This window comes from Crocodylus porosus, unplaced genomic scaffold (assembly GCF_001723895.1).
Source record: "Crocodylus porosus isolate Cpor-Errol unplaced genomic scaffold, CroPor_comp1, whole genome shotgun sequence".
NCBI lineage: Eukaryota > Metazoa > Chordata > Crocodylia > Crocodylidae > Crocodylus > Crocodylus porosus.
The window spans coordinates 2,569,927-2,588,696 of record NW_017728940.1 but is presented as its reverse complement, the minus strand read 5'-3'; the positions used below and the strand labels follow the sequence as shown (position 1 = coordinate 2,588,696).

The following is an 18,770-nucleotide window of genomic DNA, read 5'->3' as shown; positions in this document are numbered from 1 at the left end:
CCTTTGTCACTGTAAACAGGAGCCTGCCCCAGCTTCTTCCCTCCCCAAAGATCCCCCAGCCCCAGGAAACGCAACATCTGCATTCAGGACTTGCCAGTACACACCTCTATTTTTGATGAGCTGAGCAAATCTCTCCCCACCTTTGTCTCATCTATTTGGAGTACAAGCCCTTCAGGGCAGGGTGTCTCTCTCTCACTACACATGTACAGCATCTGGTACAGTGGGGCCCCGATTTCAGGGGAGGCCCTCTAAACATCACTACCATAATCCCACTAACAGGATGCTGGAATCAGAATCAAGTTAATAAAGACCAGCAGACTGCAAATACCCAGGCAAAGCTGAGACATGGTGAAGGTAGGACCTGTGCCTCTGGAGCAGGGGGTAATCTCAGAGCTCCCTCCTGCTGCGGGACTGTCTGATTCAGAATGTGACAGCCTGGCTCTTGGGTGCTGGTGATCAATCTGTTACCACGGGTTCACCGGAGCAAGGCTGGGGCTGACTTGGGGCATCTGAGTTGGAAGTGACATTTGGCGGTGAATCTCCCGCTCCGTAGGGGAATAGTTTTGTGCACTCCCCAGGCTCAGAGCATCTCCCCTTCTCTGCTCCCTCTTAGGTGATGTTCCTGAGTATGCAGCTGGCCCTCTGCCACCCAGAAGGAAGAACAGCAGGCCTCTGCAACCCAGAGTTTGCACTTGCCTGGAAGACCAAGAGAAGCATAACCCCTTCCTGCTGGAGAAGCAAATGCTGGAGCGGAGCAGCTTTTGTGATGCCTGAGCAGGCATCTAATGACCTCAGAAAATGGGAAGAATAACATGCACAGTAGACAATCACCATCATAAAAGGTTAAACCAGGTAAATTGGCACCTTTCCACAAATGCCAGCGCAAGTCAGCTATAGCGAGCTCTGCTTGGAACTGGAGCCCAGTCAGACCTGGCCCTGCCTTCAGCTTTAAGATTTGAGTGGCCTCTCTTCAAGGCAACACTGGTAGAGGTGGAGGTGGCAGGAGCTAACTGGAGCATCTCTGGCAGCTGCTTCTGCAGCCAAGTGGTTGCAAAGATCTGCAGTCTCTGTAGTGTGAATAAGGAAGCCAAGCCCCAGAGCAGAGAGCAGCACACAAAGGATGCTGCAGAGCAGCACAGAAGAACACAAGGCTGGAAGAGAATCTCTGAGGCGACATGTGTGTGGCATGGGCTCCTCCATGGGTGGGTGGGATGTATGGGCCTAAAATAGTCACTACATCTCCAGCTGCAGTGAGAAATGCCACCCCTCACAGCAGGCAATGCAACATCGCAGTGCTCTGCACAAGTGAGGGGAAGGAGGAAGCCGGCAGCATAACTCTGCAGCTTGCTATAGCAGATAGTAAAGCTAGAAGCAAAAGGGCTTATGATCCAACGTAAACGCAGACAAAGGAACAGGAGTGACTAGTCTAACTAGAGAGTAACCAGGGTGGGGAAACAGCTCCTGAGCTAGCTTGCTGAGGCAAACAAATTAGGAGCTTCTCCACCCCTCTCCAGACCACATCAAAGTGGCTGTACTGTCTCTTCTCCAAAATAGTACCCTGGAGGTGACCAAGCAATCAGTAATGCCATGTCCTTTACTGGCTTTGTAAGCTGAAAACACCTTTGCTAATTAATGCTGATCCTCACTTGTTCTCCAGGAAGAAGTCAAACATCCTGCCTGGCTACAGTGTAATCAATGCATGCACAGCTTTTATCCAACTGTAGAGTCCTAGGAAATCAAACCTGCAGGCCTGAACCAAGCAGGCTGGTGCATCCTTTCACTTCCCACCCTCCCCATCTCTGCAGAGCAGGAGCCATCCCAGCTGCAGTTTCACCCCAGGGGCAACTAGAGTCTACAGAGACTGGGGTACATCAGCACCTGGCATGGAGTGGTGATTAGACCAGGCCTGTGAGCTCCGGCCCAGCTCATCTTCCCCCCACCAGCTCAGAGCACCTCCAGGGAACACAGGAGCTTGCAGCTGAGCAACTGGATGAGAAGATTTGCAGTTCATACCCAGCTCCGCCACTGGCTCCCTCTGCAACCTTGAGCACATCTCATGCTCCTGGGCTCCACATAGCCACAGCTGCAAAGTGAGGGGAGTAATATCTATCTGGGTTAGGCTGTTCACTCCTCATGACAGGTACTGCTTTTTGTTGCATGTCTCTACAGCCCCTAGCATACCAAAGCCTTGATCTGGCTGGATTTCCTACATTTTACAGTAATAAAAATGAACAATGAGTCAAGTATTAGGAGCTCAGTACTGAGAGGTGGTAAACGCTCCGTTTCCATTGATGTCAACCGCAGGCTGAGGGTGCACACCCCTTCCAAGACTTTGCCGCCAGCAAGATTAAGGGCTGCAGCATGATGGGTTTACTCATGTCGAACAAGGCCTTCTGCTGCGAGTAGTTTAGCTGCAATCCCTGGGATTACTCACTGAGGAAGGCAGCCCTCGGTGAGAGCCAAAGCAGCCCAATCTGGCCCTAAATGAGCATTGCCGGTTCAAAGACCACATTGTTCGTCCTTGAAGAATCGTGTACATTAAGGAACCCGCAAGGACTGATGTGGCAATGCCAGCCCCAACCTACAAGGAAGCACAGGCATTGCACAGCTCCCGCAAGTTTGAGTATCGCAGACCTCGGCATAGATCAGAAGCTGCAGATTAGGTTACGTCTCTGCTGCCTTCCACGCTAGAATTTGGGTTTTTCCTCATTTCCTTTTCCACACCCCCAAGGCTTGTAACCCTTGCTCAAGAGTTCAATGACTAAAATATACCCAGGCAGACAATTCTCCTTTCAAGGAGTTATGGACGATTCTTTCAGACTGACACTGCAAAGAGAAAACCCCTCTATTCAGCATAATTACAACCTTGCTACCCTGTACTTTGCAATTTGCCATTTCCATGCTAGTACATAGGAATTGCTACAGCATGAGCCATCGACTTTTGCCGCTGGGCAAATACTGGCTCAACTCGTTACGCAGGCAGAGGGTGGCGGGTTAGTGACATGTTAACATTATGTCCAGTCTTTAAAGAATTTATCCAGCATTCATTACAAGAACAGTACTTACGTGAGTCATTCTATGGACATGTGTATTTAGCAGGGACTTCAAGAAGGAACCTATAATTGTACATTAGCAGAGGGATGCTTAAAGTAATCAGATGTTCCAGCCATACCGCCCTGGGAGCTAATGGGGAAGAAAGGGTGTAACCCATTCAACTCCTTATGTTGAGATGCAAAATGTAGGCCATACATAAACACCACTTGGAGTGGTGCTTGCTGCTGCTTTGAAGGCAGGGTGACACTGCTCTCACTGAAACTACATGTCGATAGTAGCAAGATAAGAAGTGTAAACATGTAGTGGTGGCAGTGTGGGGCAAGGATCAACTCTGGCACAAGCGTTTGGGCTAGGATGCAGAACCTACTGGAATCCCCTTGGTCACCAAAGCAGCCAGGGTGCTCAGTTTCTCCCAGGATCAGGCCGCTGGCCCAGTGCGGTTGGAAAGGAATGCAAGCTTGACCGATCTTCCCAGCCTGGGTCACCAAAAGGGCAGTGGTCCCCAAAAGTAGTAAGAGGGCAACTGCACAACAGTGGTGACACAGCTGTCATCCTAGAGATGGCACTTTAGCTTTGAGCAGTATGGAGCATGCAACCCCTGCTCCCAAGAGCAGTACACCTTAACCCACTCCTCAACACAACACCATGCTACATATCTGCTTCCTAAAGGACGGTAGCAGCATGCCTCACTTCCCCCACTTTGGAAGTGTCATTACATCCATTTTAGAAATAGGGAAACCGAGGCACAGGACAATGAACCAACTTAGCCAAGGCCACAGATCATGATCCGCAGGGATAAACACTGCAGGGGCAGTACCACCTCCCTTGCCCAGAGTACACTCTGCACTTTGGGTCCCGAGTCACCTGGAAAGCCAAACTGATTTGCAGTTTTGTTTTTTTGTTTTTTGAAGCAAAAACCAAAAAACCACCCCCTCCTCACATGATTTAAACAAGTGCTCAGTCAAATGAGTGGACAATTAGTGCAGTTTGCCTTCTTCACATAACAAACCAGTGGCTCAGCCTAGAGCAAAAGAACCCGTTTTCCAATCCCTGACCCACGAGACAAGTTGGTAGGAGAACAATCCTTACTGAGGGGCCAAGAGGCCTCAAATAAAGCACCCATGAGGGCTTCAGAACAGGAGGCCTCTAAGAACCCATACTGCCAGCAAACAGAAATGGGGCAGGCATCTATGCCTGGTGACTGCACATTGGCTGATGGCGTGCCTGCAAACAGCAGCTGATCTTAAAAGAGGTGCTGTGGGCCATGACTCGCCTGTTCCCAGGGGTCAGTGTTAGGACAAATCTGGATCTAGTCTGTGGGAGTTGGGCCTAATCCGTAATCTCAAGCGAGCAGCAAGAGCAGCCAGCCAGTGGCTGCATGCCAAGAGACAAGATGTGCTAGTCTCGCTCCAAGCAAGCACTGCTGTTGCCGTCCCTGGGCCTGCTCTTGTGAGATCTAAGCACTGGCCAGCATCTCCAAGGATCAGGCACTTTGCCTGAACAATATGAACATGATAAACTGCCTGCAACAATCTCAGGACCACAGCACAGGGACACCATTTCTGCAACATCCTCAGGCAGCTCAGCCCTGCGGAGACCAGACTGCTCGTAGTATCTGCATATCAATGCGAGATGTGTCTCATGCTTGGCACCAGGCACAAGAGAAGGCTGCAAAGCTTCTGTGTGCTGCATTGCCTAAACACAGCTATAAATGGAAAGAGGAGCCTCGCAGACAGAGGCTGCTTTCATCCCAGATACTTGCAAAACAGTATATTCACCACTACCATCTCACCAGGAACTGGGAGGCAGGCAGCCAGGTTAGAAGGAAAACTGCAGTATGAGAGCTGGTCAGCATTCAGAAAGGATCTTTAAATTGGAAGAGTTGAGTGCCACTATCTCAACATAAGCAGGGGTGCTAGAGTCTTATCTGAAAGCTCCAAAGACCTCTCTTAAATATTAGGCAGAAATTGCCTCTAAAAAAGCTCATTCATCCAGACTCCAAGCTGCCTGGCTCAGGCCTCCTCTTCCCAGGAGATGCCTGCTCTAGCTGCTGCAGGCATTTTTATCAATCGCACACTGTATATTCCAAGCCATCTAAATACTGTAACCACACTATTCTGCATTTGGAGTGCCCTCAGTCCAGGAATCCTCAGCCATCCGGGCATTACCCAAATCAAACCCAGACAAGCCTGTCATACAGATCTTCCTGCCCTTCATGTGGAAAAGGGCACTCCAAAAAGAAAATCCATGGCAGAACTAGAGAGCTCAGACTCATTCTTGAGCCTCAGTTAGTCAGCCCTCCCATTTTAAAATCATCCAATCATCTGTTCCCCTCTCTACCCCTTTCTACAAGCCAGGTAAAGTAGGGCTAACACCACCCAGCATTGCAGACTGATAGTTTGGGCTATTGGGATGGGTCTCAATTAGCTCACATACCTTAGTATTTGCATTCTGCTACCGGGAAAGGTAGCATACTAAGCTAGATGGACCGGTGATTAGATCCAACATGATCTCATGTTCTTAAGCGGTAGCATCACAGTTAAGAGTCAATGCATAGCTTTGGTTACCCTCAGGTGTCAGGTAGGTACAGAAGACTGTAGTAGACTTCACAAATTGCCCTAAAAGTCCCCCCCCCTCCCCCACCAAAAGTCACACAGGTTTCCAAGCCTGATGTAAAGTCCAGTCCATCCATCCAGCCCCCTCCAAGGGGAGGTGACCTGCAGAAAACCTTCCTCCTTGAGGAAGGACAATGCAAGTCAGAGGAAGCCTCAGCAGCTCTCTGCGTCATTTACTGTCCAATACAGCAAGCAGGAGACAAAAAAAAAAAAATCCCCAACACATTTGCATCTGTCCAACTCCAAGTAGGGTTTCTGTTGCTTTTTTGCACCAGGGAAAAAAAAGACAATGGGAGCAATGGCAAGAATGCCAGACTGCTGAGGTTGCTGCCTGAGGCTGAATTGCTGCCCAATTAGTTTTTGGGCCCAACTAGGCAGATAGCTGTAAACCAAGGGACAGAGTGGGGTACTTGCCATGGCAATTACTTTGCAAACTAGAAATCAGATATGATCATATTCCTACAAGAGGACTGCGCACCTGCTACCATGGTTGTCTAGCTCCACCAAGCACAAGCAGCTGTATTGACTGGTAAACTTAGACCAAGTGCTGTCATACAAAAGGCTTTTTATTAAAAGAGGGCAAGCCAAGCACTCAAGGAAAGGCTCAAGACTGACGTGATGTTCCACTATATGAGCTAGTGCTGGAGTGGTGATCAATACTGCTGCTGGGGAATTTGCTTGGGCCAAGATCCTTAGGCACAATCCTACCTGACCCCAGAATAGGCCTCATGCCATGTGTGCCAAGCAAGGATGAGACAACATTTGAGAAAAATATATATATATATATATTTTATTTTATAGTTAACAAAAGAGGGATCCACATCTCCACTGTAAACACAGATAGCTCCTTTCTGATCATAACTAGTACTTTCCACCAACATCCTTTTGTACAGTCTGATCCGCTTCAAACAATGGAAGGCCAACCCCGTCAGGGGTTTTGCTGCTTTGCTCAGGGTCACAGATTCAGAAAGGCAGCCCATTCACCAGCTCATGAACAGTCATTTTGCAGGACCTAGTAGCAGTGATGAGAAGACACCCGAAAAGGAGAGCTGGGTTGACAAGTCACTCTAGAAAGGCAGTTCCTACCCTCACAAATTTGAGGCATGCCAGGAAGAGGAATGGGCTTGGAGCTCAGGATGAAGTTTAGTTGAGTGGCTGCCTGCCTGCTGTCATCTGCAATTTAGCAAGTAGCGCTACCCACCAACCACTCTGAGCAGACATGGTTCAGTCGACACATACAGCTCTGACAGAAGAGCAGGGCTGTCCCCACTTTGTACAGGTAGGAAGGGGCACATCTGCCTCCAGCACCTGGTGCCAATCCAAAGGCTAGCCACAGACTAGACTGTTCTCATCAAGGGAAGGTTTGGCCCCCAAATGGGTGAAGTGCTTAAAAGAAGCAGTGTCAGCCTGAGAGTGCTTTTTGCTGCTGGAAGCATTCCTGACATGCGATCATGTTTGATGCAACAGAACCAGACTGAAGTGAAACTTTGTCTTAGGCTGGATTAGGGCCAGAGATTTCTGAAGAGTTTATGCCCACACCTAGTGCTAGTCATTTTAGCGAGCTCAGTAAACCAGCACACTCAACAGTTGAGGTTCAGCAACACACAACGCAGAGCACTGAGCTCTCCTGGAAGTTGGCCCCATATAGGTGCTCCCCTGGAGACCTTTGGCCCACCTGCCCGACTGGTTAAGTGTGCAGAATGCCAAGCTTGGAAGAAAGAGCACCAAAGCAAGTCGAGTCCATTACTATAAATCAGTGAAGACTGGCAGCAGCAGGTCAAGCTGTTGGAAGACTGCAGCAGTGATTAAGTATTCTAGTCTTCACAGAAGAAAACTTATGCAAGAAATTATTCCCTACCAACTGAGGCAGCAGCCAGGATGGACTCCCCCAACAGTAATATGACAAGCAGCTAGGAAAGAGTGCATGCTCAGCTGAAGAACAAGGGTTATAAATCAAAAGCATTTTGGTTGCTGGTATGATACTATACCAGCACACTGCACATCCAGCCTCCAAGACTGCTTCCTATACATCCAAGCCTCTGTAGTTGCTTCAGTTCATGCTAGTGTACAAGCAGTATTTGGAAACTTTGAGATTCAGTCGTAATCCCAGCAAGCATGCATAGACCAGCCTTCCTTCTTATCCCAATGCATCCAGTTAGCTTTTCATTCCAATTAGCAAGAGCCAGAATTGGTGAAAACCGCATTACCCTTAGGAGGGCAAGTAAACAACGGAAGAAGAAATTCAAACACATTTGAATACACTGTATTTATTTGTAACAGATTCTAAAGAATCTAGTGAGTCTTTATGTCAAGCCCATTGCATGACAAGTGATACAGGTGTAGGAAAAAAATGCACATTTGAAACAAAATTAAAAAGTGCCATTCAAACTATTGGAATCTTCCAATTTTTCCCCCTCACAAGAGGCAGCATGATCTCACACTCCAAATATCTGGAAAATGCCAATTCAACTCCATTCACAAGAATTTCACCACACACACTCCACAAATCAAAGTGCAATCTTATTTTAAATTCCCCCCCATCAAGCCTTTGGTGGTTGGGAACCTTTACATTCTACGAGGGGAAGGAGGGAGTTCTCCGTTTAGCGCGCCAGCCTACATGCTTGTGGTAAAAAGTGAAGAGCCTGCAAATCAAGCAGCAGCACGCTTACATGTCATCTGCACTAATCTGAAGCCTAGCTAAACAGTGCAAAAACAGGTTGCTCCTCAAAGCGAGTATATTCAAAGTGAAGATTGCATACCTAGAGATCCTAGTTAGTTCTCAAAAGCAGCCTTTAAACCAGTTTTATTTTATTTTTTTTCCCCAGCACAAGGGAAGACTGGTCTCAAATGCCTTTTCATCAGGCACTGCAACCAAAGTAAGGCTCTGGGCATCAGGAAGTTAAACTGCTATGCAGTGGAGTTTACCTTTAAAGCTTTCAACTATTTGTTCTGAAAGTATAAAAGCTATTTACAAGAGGTCATTGTTAAACCCCTTAACTATGACAGTGGCAGGGACCTGTTCCTCTTCAGTTCATACTGGATAAGGAGTGGTTGGGAACAGGATTTAAGCTAGATAGTGTTCACTAAGCTGCACAAGCCCCACATTCCCTGCTCCCACCCCACTCCACACATCTCCTCCCAGCACTACGAAGGTAAAGTTCTGGCTATGCACATTCCAAGCATCCAATCTTTATTTATTAGACTGTTCGGTCATCCCAGCCATGGTACAGTGTTGTCAAGGATCAAAAACCAAAATTAGTAAAGAAGTGCTCACGTTTTGTTAGCGCTTTCTAAATGGCTATGAAGTGGCTTGCATCATGTATTCCAAGCAGCAGATCTGATGGCTAAAATGCCAGATGTCTCTGCTGTACCAGCTTTAAAGCCCCCTTCCGCCTCCTCTCCCCACAAATAATGCATAGTTAAGCCCGAGATGTGATGTTCCAAAAGGAGGGGTATGCACTTCAGATAGCTCAGAGCAGGACTGTTTATGCTCTAGACATCACAGCAACTTCAAAGTCAATATACTTGCATAAGATGTACCAAAACTCCCACAGGCATAAAAGGTTTTTTTTGGTTTTTTTTTTTTTGGTTTTTTTTTTTTTAAACAAGGCAGGGGGAGCCACGAGAGGATCTCTCCTTTCCTAAGGCCAAACTGATTTTTGCACAAAATTAAGTAACAGCTAAACATGTTCCATTTCTAAGCTACATCTGAATTTAAAATGCTATCTGTTGCTCAGATGTGGAAACAGGCTGCTTTTGAAGAAAGGGCATGAAGATGGGCACAGGAAGGAAGAAGCCTGAGCCAAAGGCTCAAATGGAAAGAATCTGCTGGATTCATTCAACAGCATTCTAGTACCAAGGGACCAGGTTCTGTACATTTAACCTAAAACTGGCTCCAGCCACCATGGTAGTTGCTGATAATGGTTTGACTAGCCAGGGAGTCAGTTTGTGCTTCAAGACAAGGCAAGTCTTTTCTAGATAACCCAGCTGGCCACTGGTTTTGTGCATTAAAACCACACTGCATGCCAAAAAAATAGCATTTCAAATTCCCTAGAAAATATATGGTTATGTATTGGTGAAGCCACAGGCAGACTCCAAAACAGACTCTTAGCTTTACTGTTTATGTACATAGTTACATTTGGCACTGCAGACTTGGGACTTTTGTTTTTTTAACTAGTCATTACACATGTAAACCCCCCTATTGCTTTCCATCTCCAAAGCTCAGCACAGCTTTTGCCACCATGCACTTTTCCCTCCCCCCTCCCAACCCTCCCATATTATGCTCAGGCGTTTTACATGTAGTCAACCAAAGCTAACCCCATTCCTGTGCAACTCAACTTGGACCGCTATTTGCACAGCCGATCCTTCATAGGCAGCAAGCCATGCCAAAAACCTTAGCAACATGTAACCTGCAATCCAACATCTGCTTCAGTTCAGTTACTAGAAATGATCAGGTGACCCTTCCCTCCCACCCTGCAAACAGAAATTTTTTTTTTTTTTTTGGAGATAGAACTGAAAGCTACTTTTTTTTTTTTTTTTCCCTCTTCTTCTTTTTAAGTCTCCCCACTCAAGCACTCGGGACCTCAGCCCCTGAAAAATAAAGTTTACAGTACAATTGTTTTTTATGTTGTTACAGGCACTTAAACAGGATTCTTTGGTCCTTCGAAGTAATTAGCCACTCTGGCTTCTATCTTCAGAAACCACGAGTCTGCACAACCCATAACACTTCTGCACTTAAAAAAAAAAAAAAAAAAAAAAAGATCCTTTTGCATTTTGGGGCAGTGCAGCTCTATCTTATTCTAAGTCTGTAGTCTCCCCCTAACACACCCCACCCTCAATTGCCTACATATTTCACTAAGTGATTCAGTCTTCCTGTAAACATCTCAAATAGGTCTAGTTTCCATAACACTGCACATCCAATCTCCAGAGTGTACAGCAGACAGCGCTAGTTCCTAGGACTGCTGGAACAAGACAGTCTTGCTCAAGAGTCCAGCAAGTTTCCTTTTGTTGCAGGTCTTCCCGAAAAGCTCCCAAGGCAAGGAAACGCTTTGGAGCAGAGGTCCTCAGTGTCATCCATGCTCAATTACAGGGAAGCCACGTTGGATAGGAGTGACTGCAAGGCAGAAAGGGCTGCACATGGGCAACATAGTAGTTGAAGTTTATTTCACTGACATATGGTGCTGGCTGATAGTAGCAGGTAACGTTTGTGACAGTTGGGATGATGCTCTGCTCAGCCAGGACCCTTGCAGCCAGCATGGCAATGAGGGTCAGAGTTTGCCTCCTTTCGTGACCCATCAGGCATACAGTGCTCTCATTCACCACCCTGTGCAGGGTCATAAGGTACTCGTATCTTTTGCTTTCCATGCCAACAAAGTGACTCTGAAGGTAACACTCTAGCTTCCTCTGCTGCTCACCAATGTCAGAGAAGTCTATGAAAAACCTGGAGCACATGTATCTCTGTAGCGCCTTCATATCCACTTCCGATTTGGGCTTAAATCCTCTCACTAAGAGGTTGCAGTACTTCAGAAGGCCACCACCTCTGATTTCCTCTGGATTCCTGGTGGCAATGACTCTGTTCCTAAGGTGGTCCATTGCTTCCTCAAAGTCCCCATACATGCTCTCCCCAGTGATTGTAGGGTGGAAGTTCTCAGACATGGGGTTCTCTGAACACTCGCTGAACAGCAGCAGTGAATCCAGTATGATCTGGAAAGAGTCCACACTGAATTCAAACTGCCGCCTGAGAGAGTCTACGAACTTGAGTTCCACGTTCTTCCCGCTGTTGTTGGACAGTGAGATGAGGCTCCAGCGGTCTGTTTCATTACACACTTTTACTAGCTTCTGCACATATGCCTCCTTTAGAGTCATAGGGGTGATCTTATCTTTGTTTACTCCTTCTGGGAGGAAGTCCAACAGGCAGTCCATGACCACATCCTTAACCAGCTGGAACACATCCTCACTTTTCAGATCCACACCAAAAATGAGGTCCAGGTCTTTGTACCCCAGGCCACTATCTTGATGTAGGACGTGGCTGGCTGCTGAGCCATTCAATCTCACATTATGGACTGCAACGCCTCTCTTTTCCAGACGGCTGCGGACCACCTGAGACACAAAGACAGTCTTATTGTCTACATCAAGAAAGTAACATTTTGGGAATGAAGTGTTAGAGCTTAATGTGGCAATAAGCAAGCGGGATGCATGCCTGCACGTTTCAGTCTAGCAAAGCCAAAATGAGATGAGCCAAGTAATTTACAAGTTAGCCAGCTGAGAGAAAAAAGTTGCAAAGAAATGTGCTTTAAAAAGCATGCACGATTTACAGCAATCCTAAAACGTGGAAGGAGGACTGGTTTACTTGCTACCTTATATTAAATGTGCTCCAACCACAAGGCAAGCATGTATTTTTGCTCTTGTTTAAGTTGCTCTCAACTTCCCCACAACGTTATCCTGAAGTGGCAGGCTCACTGCAAGTTCTGCTCCCCTTCCGTACCATATCCCAGCCCCAGCTCCTGATTCCCGAGAAGGAGATTTGGAAAGTCTCAATCCATAAGTCCAGCCACAACCAATCCAAGGAATCCAAATGCAGAAAGCAGGAAGTGGACTATAGCAGCCCCAATTTATGGAACTGGAGTCAATTAAGAAGTTCCCCTTGCTTTGGCATGGCTCATTAAAGGCAAATTAAGATGCCAGAGCTGCTGAAATGCACTTGCCATGAGTGTGCAGGTTCATGTCCCGACTAGTAAGTGTATCCTTAATAGTTTTCAGTGTGTCAGTTTTTGGAGTTTGACACATTGCTAGTTTCACAAGAGGCAGCTTTATCTTACAGAAGTTAGTTATTCCACTACTGAGCAGGCAGAATAGGGAAAAAAAAAAAAAAAAAACCATTAACACACCCACAAATGCACTTTGTAAGCTTTGTTCATTTAACATAAAGCTGGATCACTGTCATTATTTAAAAATGAACTGAAATAACTTTAAGCCCTTAAAAGTGTGATCTAATCCAGATACCAGGTAGCAAGCAACTGAGCTCTGTAAACCCCCCCCCAAAAAAAAAAAAAAAAAAAAAATCAGGAGCTCAGATCAAATCTTTTGGCATAGCCTGACTACCTTGTACTATTTAGAGACAAATTTGAGAAGAATTAAAGAGCTGTGATTCTCCCCCCACCCTTCCCCATCCCACAAGAGTCCTCAAGAACTTTGAGAAAATTCAGGCTTCAGTTTGCTTTTATTTTACCTAATGTCTGAAGTGAGGAAAGATCCCAAAAACACTGAAGCATCTGAGCACCAATAGAGAAAGTCTCTTTCCCGGAAAGTTTCTGCTACAACTGTGAATTCAAACTGAAATTCAACTAAGATTAGGAACCTAATGCAGGAAAAAGGTTACTAGAGGACACTACCTGGAAGAGGCAGCTTGGAACACTGCCCTTTCAAATAATCTTAATGACTTCTACTACTGCATTGTCAATGCTTAGCTCGGATTGCAAGTCACTGCTCCTTTTCCCCTTGGTTGGGCAAACATGGCCTAAACCAAGTAAGGTTCTTGAAGGTCAAGTTAGAACCAGCACCACTTACTGGAAGGTTAAAGAGGCAATGATAAGAAGTTAGTTATGTCAAAGCTAGGGCACTATCTTAACATTAGCTACTTCTGTGAAGGGTTGTTATCCTAGTCCTATAGTCAGATACACTTTCAAGGAAGCAAAGAGCACTTGGGTCAAAGTTTAACCATTGGGGGGGAAAAAATTATTCAAGCTGTTATATTCTATAGAGCTGGTATTTCTCAATTATTCTTTAGCATTAGTTACTGTGGCTCTCAAATTGGAAGTGTGCCTGAACTCATTGCCAAATTGTGAGATTCTAATGTCAGGTACCTATTAACTAGTAAACTATTTAACATTAAAAAGCATCAAATGCACATACAGCTTTACTTTTAAATCCAAAAAGAGTTTAGAAAGCTACAGATTTTGAAACAGAAGTTTTAGGGGAAAAAAAAGTTAGAGACTGAACAAAATCTGAATGGCAGAAGAAAAATGTATTTTTGGAGACTTGACAGCAAGTTAAAATAAGTTTGAAGTATGAAGGTCAAATAAGATTTCACACCAGTTCCTTCCAATTACAGGAAACGTGACTTAACTCTACAGTTCCAGCATATGCAGCATGTTAATAAAGAAATTTGTAGGGATACAGTTTTGTGACATTTAGAGTAGTGTTGGTCCTAAAAAGAATAATAGCCATCAGGTCCACCATCTCACACATTCTACTCCCTACTGGTGCAATCCTTATCCCAAAAGCTAGTGAAAAAGTCTTTGAAACGGCAACAGGGATGAGACAGCTCCTTTTCTTTGGACAGGATATAGCTAGAAGCTTGCTAGCCACAGTAAGGCATTCTGCACAGGGTTTAAGTGTTTTGTTTAAATGTTTTGATGCAATCTAGGAAGAAGACACTTGAAACCTTACCTGTGCAAAAGGCTTTGTTATGAACCATAGCTACAGCAGAGGAAAAGGAGTATTTGAACTATTGTTCACCAACTGCTATGGGATTAAGTGATAAGGGGAACAGACCACTCCCAGGAGATTGTAGTAGGAATCAGCTCCTTGTAAAGCTAACAGAGTTACTCAATATATGGTAGAGAACTGATTCTGACCATCAGGTTGTTGCTGCCTGCTTTTGGATTGGTTTTCTACATCATTTTAGTTGGCCAAGTAGAAGTAGTAACTGCCTTTTTTGGTTGCTTGCTTCAGATTAGTCAAACTCATGTGCAGAAGCTCTAAATTGAAGCTACCGTCCTCAGTATTTAGTATCTGAAATTGCTAGTGGCAATGCTTTTCATCAGTCATTACAGCTTTGGCACAGAGGAAGATGGGCTCTTTAGTTTAAAGTTACTTACTGCTAGCATTAAATAGAACATTTGATACTAGCTATCTGGCTTCTAGAAGTGCTGGCAGGTTTCTTTTACTACACAGAAACTAAATTTAGCACCAATAGTAGTTTCTCATAATTTTTTCAATGAAATTTCATTAGGCTTTGAACCTTAGATGCACGCACTTTTAGCACTCCAGCAATCCAACTGATGCAGCTTGAACCTGAACTCAAATTCAGCTCATGTTACTTTGTATTTAAAAAAAAAAAAAAAGTAGTTACAACATGTTTCAGATCCCCTTTAATTGCTTTTTTTTAAAAGTAAAACAAATAGTTCAGGCCTACAAATCTTAGAGGTTAGTTTATTGTGAAAGCCAGTTTGGTTTTTGTTTTGTGAACAGCCTTTTTAATTAGAAGCCAGCATGCTAGATTTTAACATCTGATGAGTCATTACTGAGGAATGAAGTAGCCTCCCAAACATGAATACGCAGCAGCCTATTTAAACACTGTTGTTAGCTTTAATATTAAATCAGCGTTTATTACTGTTTAAAACAGTTTGTTACTTTAGAAAGATTAGATTAGGGCACAAACTATGCAGCTTACTGTCAATTTGGCAAGAACTGAAGGATACTTGCATTTGGACTGACATTTAAATGAAAAACAATGTTTTTGAAGAAGCAAGTCCTGCATTTTAAAATGCTAGTGGAAACATTTAATACAAACAAGTCTCATAGCTACTCGCCTTCAACATCAAATTGTACAAACTGTAGAAGCAAAGGCAGCATCATAAATTTAAAATAATCTCAGATGTTGAGAATTCATTTTTAAGTCTTCTAGTGCTTTAGTTAAGAAATACAGCTCCAGCCCATTTCAAACTGGGAGTGCCCCTTCAATGTTATGCATTACTTTTGCTACAGCCGACTACAGATTAGGTCTCTAATGCACATTCTAACAAGCTACTAGAGCTTCAGCTACCCATGGAGCTGTACAGGAAAAAGAAATACCCACATCAGTTTGTCCCCTCAGCTACAAGCTCAGCTTTTGATGCTCCAGACCTCAAGAATCTGAAATAGGGCCATCATGTCCCAACATTAATTTACATTGACAAATCCAAACATTTGACATCCCCTTGACACTCAGATAATTGAGGTCAACTCACAGCTTTATTTTTACAAAGGAGCCTAAGCCAGGCCTTTTAACAGGACCTGCTGCACCTAGAACAGTGTAGAAGTTGCTCATAAGCCTTCCAGTTATGTAACAAGCATGTGCAGAAAGAGATTTGAGTTTAGCCATTATGAAAACTCTACTTTACAATAAAGGTTGTTGCAGTGTTGGTCACAGGCAGACAAGGTTCTTTAGGTAGATGTGATCTCTTTTATTAGACCAATTGAGCAGTTGGAAAAAATTGTTCTTTGCAAGATTTTGGGCGCGCACACCCTTCTTCAGGCATATAGGGAGTCACTGGCTAACTTGTGCTACTTTAGTCATGCACCAAAGTAATCTCTTACAGAGGAAAATGCTTTGTATGGATCCGATTACAGAATGGGTCTATGGCAAGATGCACTAGATAAAGTATTTACTAGATTAAGGCATTTAAAAATTAGCTTTTTAATCTAAAACAGGGAAAAATTCTTCCTACCTTCAACACCTCTCTGCCCCTGGAGTAAGTGTTCAGGGCTAGAGAAGATTAATAAATGCAGCTCTATCTAAATGGACTTTGCTGTGAGGACTCCTGGGAATGGAGGTTAGCCTTGTGCTTCAAGTTCCAGACAGGTCCAGTTCCCTTCCAAATCCCTGTCATGCATCTCTTTTCAAAAGCTAACAGCAAGACTCCTAGACCTCAGTCTGGATTCAGCAACTAGCAACCACCACCTTGGATTTGGCTAGTTAAATGCATTTGCTTCAGCTAGAGAATTTCTGAGCCCAGGTGGCGAGATGCCAAAGGCAGGAGACCGGATCTCACCGTCTCAGCAGTTTTATTTTCTGCTAGCAGATTCCAAGCCCCATATAAGCAGACAGTAAAAAAGCAAGCACAGGACCAGCCCCAGCACAGCCTCAGGGTAGAGTCCAGATTCTGCAGGAGCCTTTCAGGAAAGGCTCGGGTTGTGAGGTGGGCTCCTAAGGGAGCCCCCTCCCCACCTCCAGATCCCTGCAGCTGCCTGGGGGGGCAGAAGCCCCTGCCTCACGCACTGCAGCTCCTGGCCAGCAAAGGCATTTGCCTGCCTGACCCAAGCCGCAGACCCTCCTGGGACAGCTGTACAGGGCTCCCCCACTCCTGCAGGAGCCATGTCTCAGTCCAGGAGGGGCCAAGGTCCCACCATCTCACTACTGTCTGCAGACACCTTTGGCAGCAGGGTGGGTTTAACCCTACCCACACTGCCAGCCACACAGCACCGAGCAAGAAAGGGGGTCACCTAAGCATGCAGCAAGCTGGGTTTAACCCCATCTACACAGCAGGGAGCAAGGAAGGCTTCACCGAAGCTCACAGCAAGGTTTAACCCCTTGCACACTGCCAGCTACAAGGCAGAAGAGTGGGGGGCAGGGAAGGAGGCACCTAAACCTGCAGTGGCAGGGTTAACCCCTTCCACACCACCAGCCCGAGCTCCTCAGGGGGCAGGGAGACATAACCCACGCCCCACAGGCCCCAACCTCCACAGCAGGGGGTGCCCCTGACGTAGCCAGTCTACAAGGTGCAACCCGCTCCCTCACCTGCACGATCCGGCGCGGCCGCACGGCCAGGGTGGGGAAGTTGCCGCGGCCGTGGATGGGCACGGCCTCGCCCAGGATCTGGTCCAGCCGCTGCACCTGTTCCCAGGTGAGAACGCTGAAGCGGCCGCCGCGCCGCTCCAAGCCGCCGGGCCCGGGGCCCCCAGCCGCTGCCGACAGCATCGCGACGCTCCTCTGTTGAACCGGCCGGAAAAGGAGGCGGAAGCGGGAGAGGAAGCGAGGCGGAAGTGACGGGGAGGAATAAAAAAAAACAAACAAAAAAAAGAAGCGCAGGAAGACTAAGAATCAATTCTGAGGGAAAACGTCTGCCGAGAGCCCGCGCGGAGCAGCAGAGTGAGGTCCGGCGCGGCCACCAGCTGCACGGAACACTGCGCCGCCTCAGTGCCCGCGCTGTCTTATATCAACGCCTCGCCGCGCGCCCATTGGCTCGGCCCGCCCACCAATCCCCGGCCCCCCGCCGGCGGCCTCCAGAGCTCCCATTGGCTGCGGGCGGAGGGCTCCGATGCCGCCAGCGCTAATCAGAAGGCGGTGCCGGGAAAGGGGCGGAGTGGAGAGGGCGGTTTGGAGGAAGTTCGCTATTTGGTCCCTCCCGTCCGCCGTCTGCTGCCTAGCGCCGTGCGGGAATCCCGGCTTTGATTGGTCAGGGGAAGTGGACGGGACTTTAAAGGGTTATGCACCGGCAAAAGATACGGGGTATGGGCCTGGGATTTAAAGGGGTAGACACGGGCAAAAAACACGGGGATTGGGATTTAAAGGGATACGCACCGGCAAAAGACATGGGATATAGGATTGAAATTTAAAGGCGTACACACGAGCAAAAGATATGGGGATTGGGATTTAAAGGGGTACACACTGCGAAAAGACATGGAGCATGGGTACGGGTATGGCATTTAAAGGGGTACACACCAGCAAAGACATGATGCATGGGGTTGGGATTTAAAAGGATATGCACCAGCAAAAGACCTGGGGCACTGGGTATAGGGTATGGGAATGGGGCATGGGGCATGGGCATGGGATTTAAAGGGATACACAACAGCAAAAGTCCTCGGATATGGGGGTATGGGGTAGGGGCATAGGGTAGTGATCTATCCAAAATTTAAATCCAATTGCCTATGCAGGGAGCAGTGAAGCTGGCTGATCTCTCTGGTCCTTTCTAAAACCTCCATACCATAGGTGCTAATGACCCTCTAATTTAAGGGTGGACAATTATTTCGGGCGGAGGGCCACTTACCAAGTTTTGGCAAGCCATCAAGGGCCACATGACAGGCAGCCCAGGGCGGATAAATATTAATTTCTAAATTTTTTAGGGGCCCCGCAGGCTGGATAGAATGGCCTGGTGGGCCACATTTTGCCCACCCCTGCTCTAATCCTTTTAAATGGTCTTTAATGGTGCCAATTCTCCAGCTAGCCCTAGGTCTGCCATGCTGCTGTCTTTTTAGCTGCTCCTTAGTCACGTGAGCTCCTATGGCACACCCTTGCAGACTGCTTTTTAATGCTACCTAAAACCATAAACTCAGGTGTGG

At 46.4% G+C, this 18,770-nt stretch overlaps 1 protein-coding gene across 1 annotated transcript; it reads right to left on the bottom strand.

Annotated features, from left to right (window-relative positions):
• Positions 1-10,216: 10,216 nt before the first annotated feature.
• On the bottom strand, positions 10,217-17,623 carry FAM46B (family with sequence similarity 46 member B). Its single transcript, XM_019547972.1, has 2 exons — positions 17,230-17,623; positions 10,217-11,768 (listed from the first exon to the last, which is right to left on the bottom strand). The coding sequence occupies exons 1-2, from the start codon at positions 17,407-17,409 to the stop codon at positions 10,749-10,751; spliced, it is 1,200 nt and encodes a 399-aa protein (XP_019403517.1). The 5' UTR covers positions 17,410-17,623; the 3' UTR covers positions 10,217-10,748.
• Between the last annotated feature and the right edge of the window lie 1,147 nt (positions 17,624-18,770).

Excerpts from the sequence above, each read along its gene's own strand:
- FAM46B (XM_019547972.1), bottom strand. The coding sequence starts at position 17,409 with ATGCTGTCGGCAGCGGCTGGGGGCCCCGGGCCCGGCGGCTTGGAGCGG. Across the intron at positions 11,769-17,229 it reads GGCCGCGCCGGATCGTGCAG|GTGGTCCGCAGCCGTCTGGA; the intron begins GTGAGGGAGCGG and ends TTTGTGTCTCAG.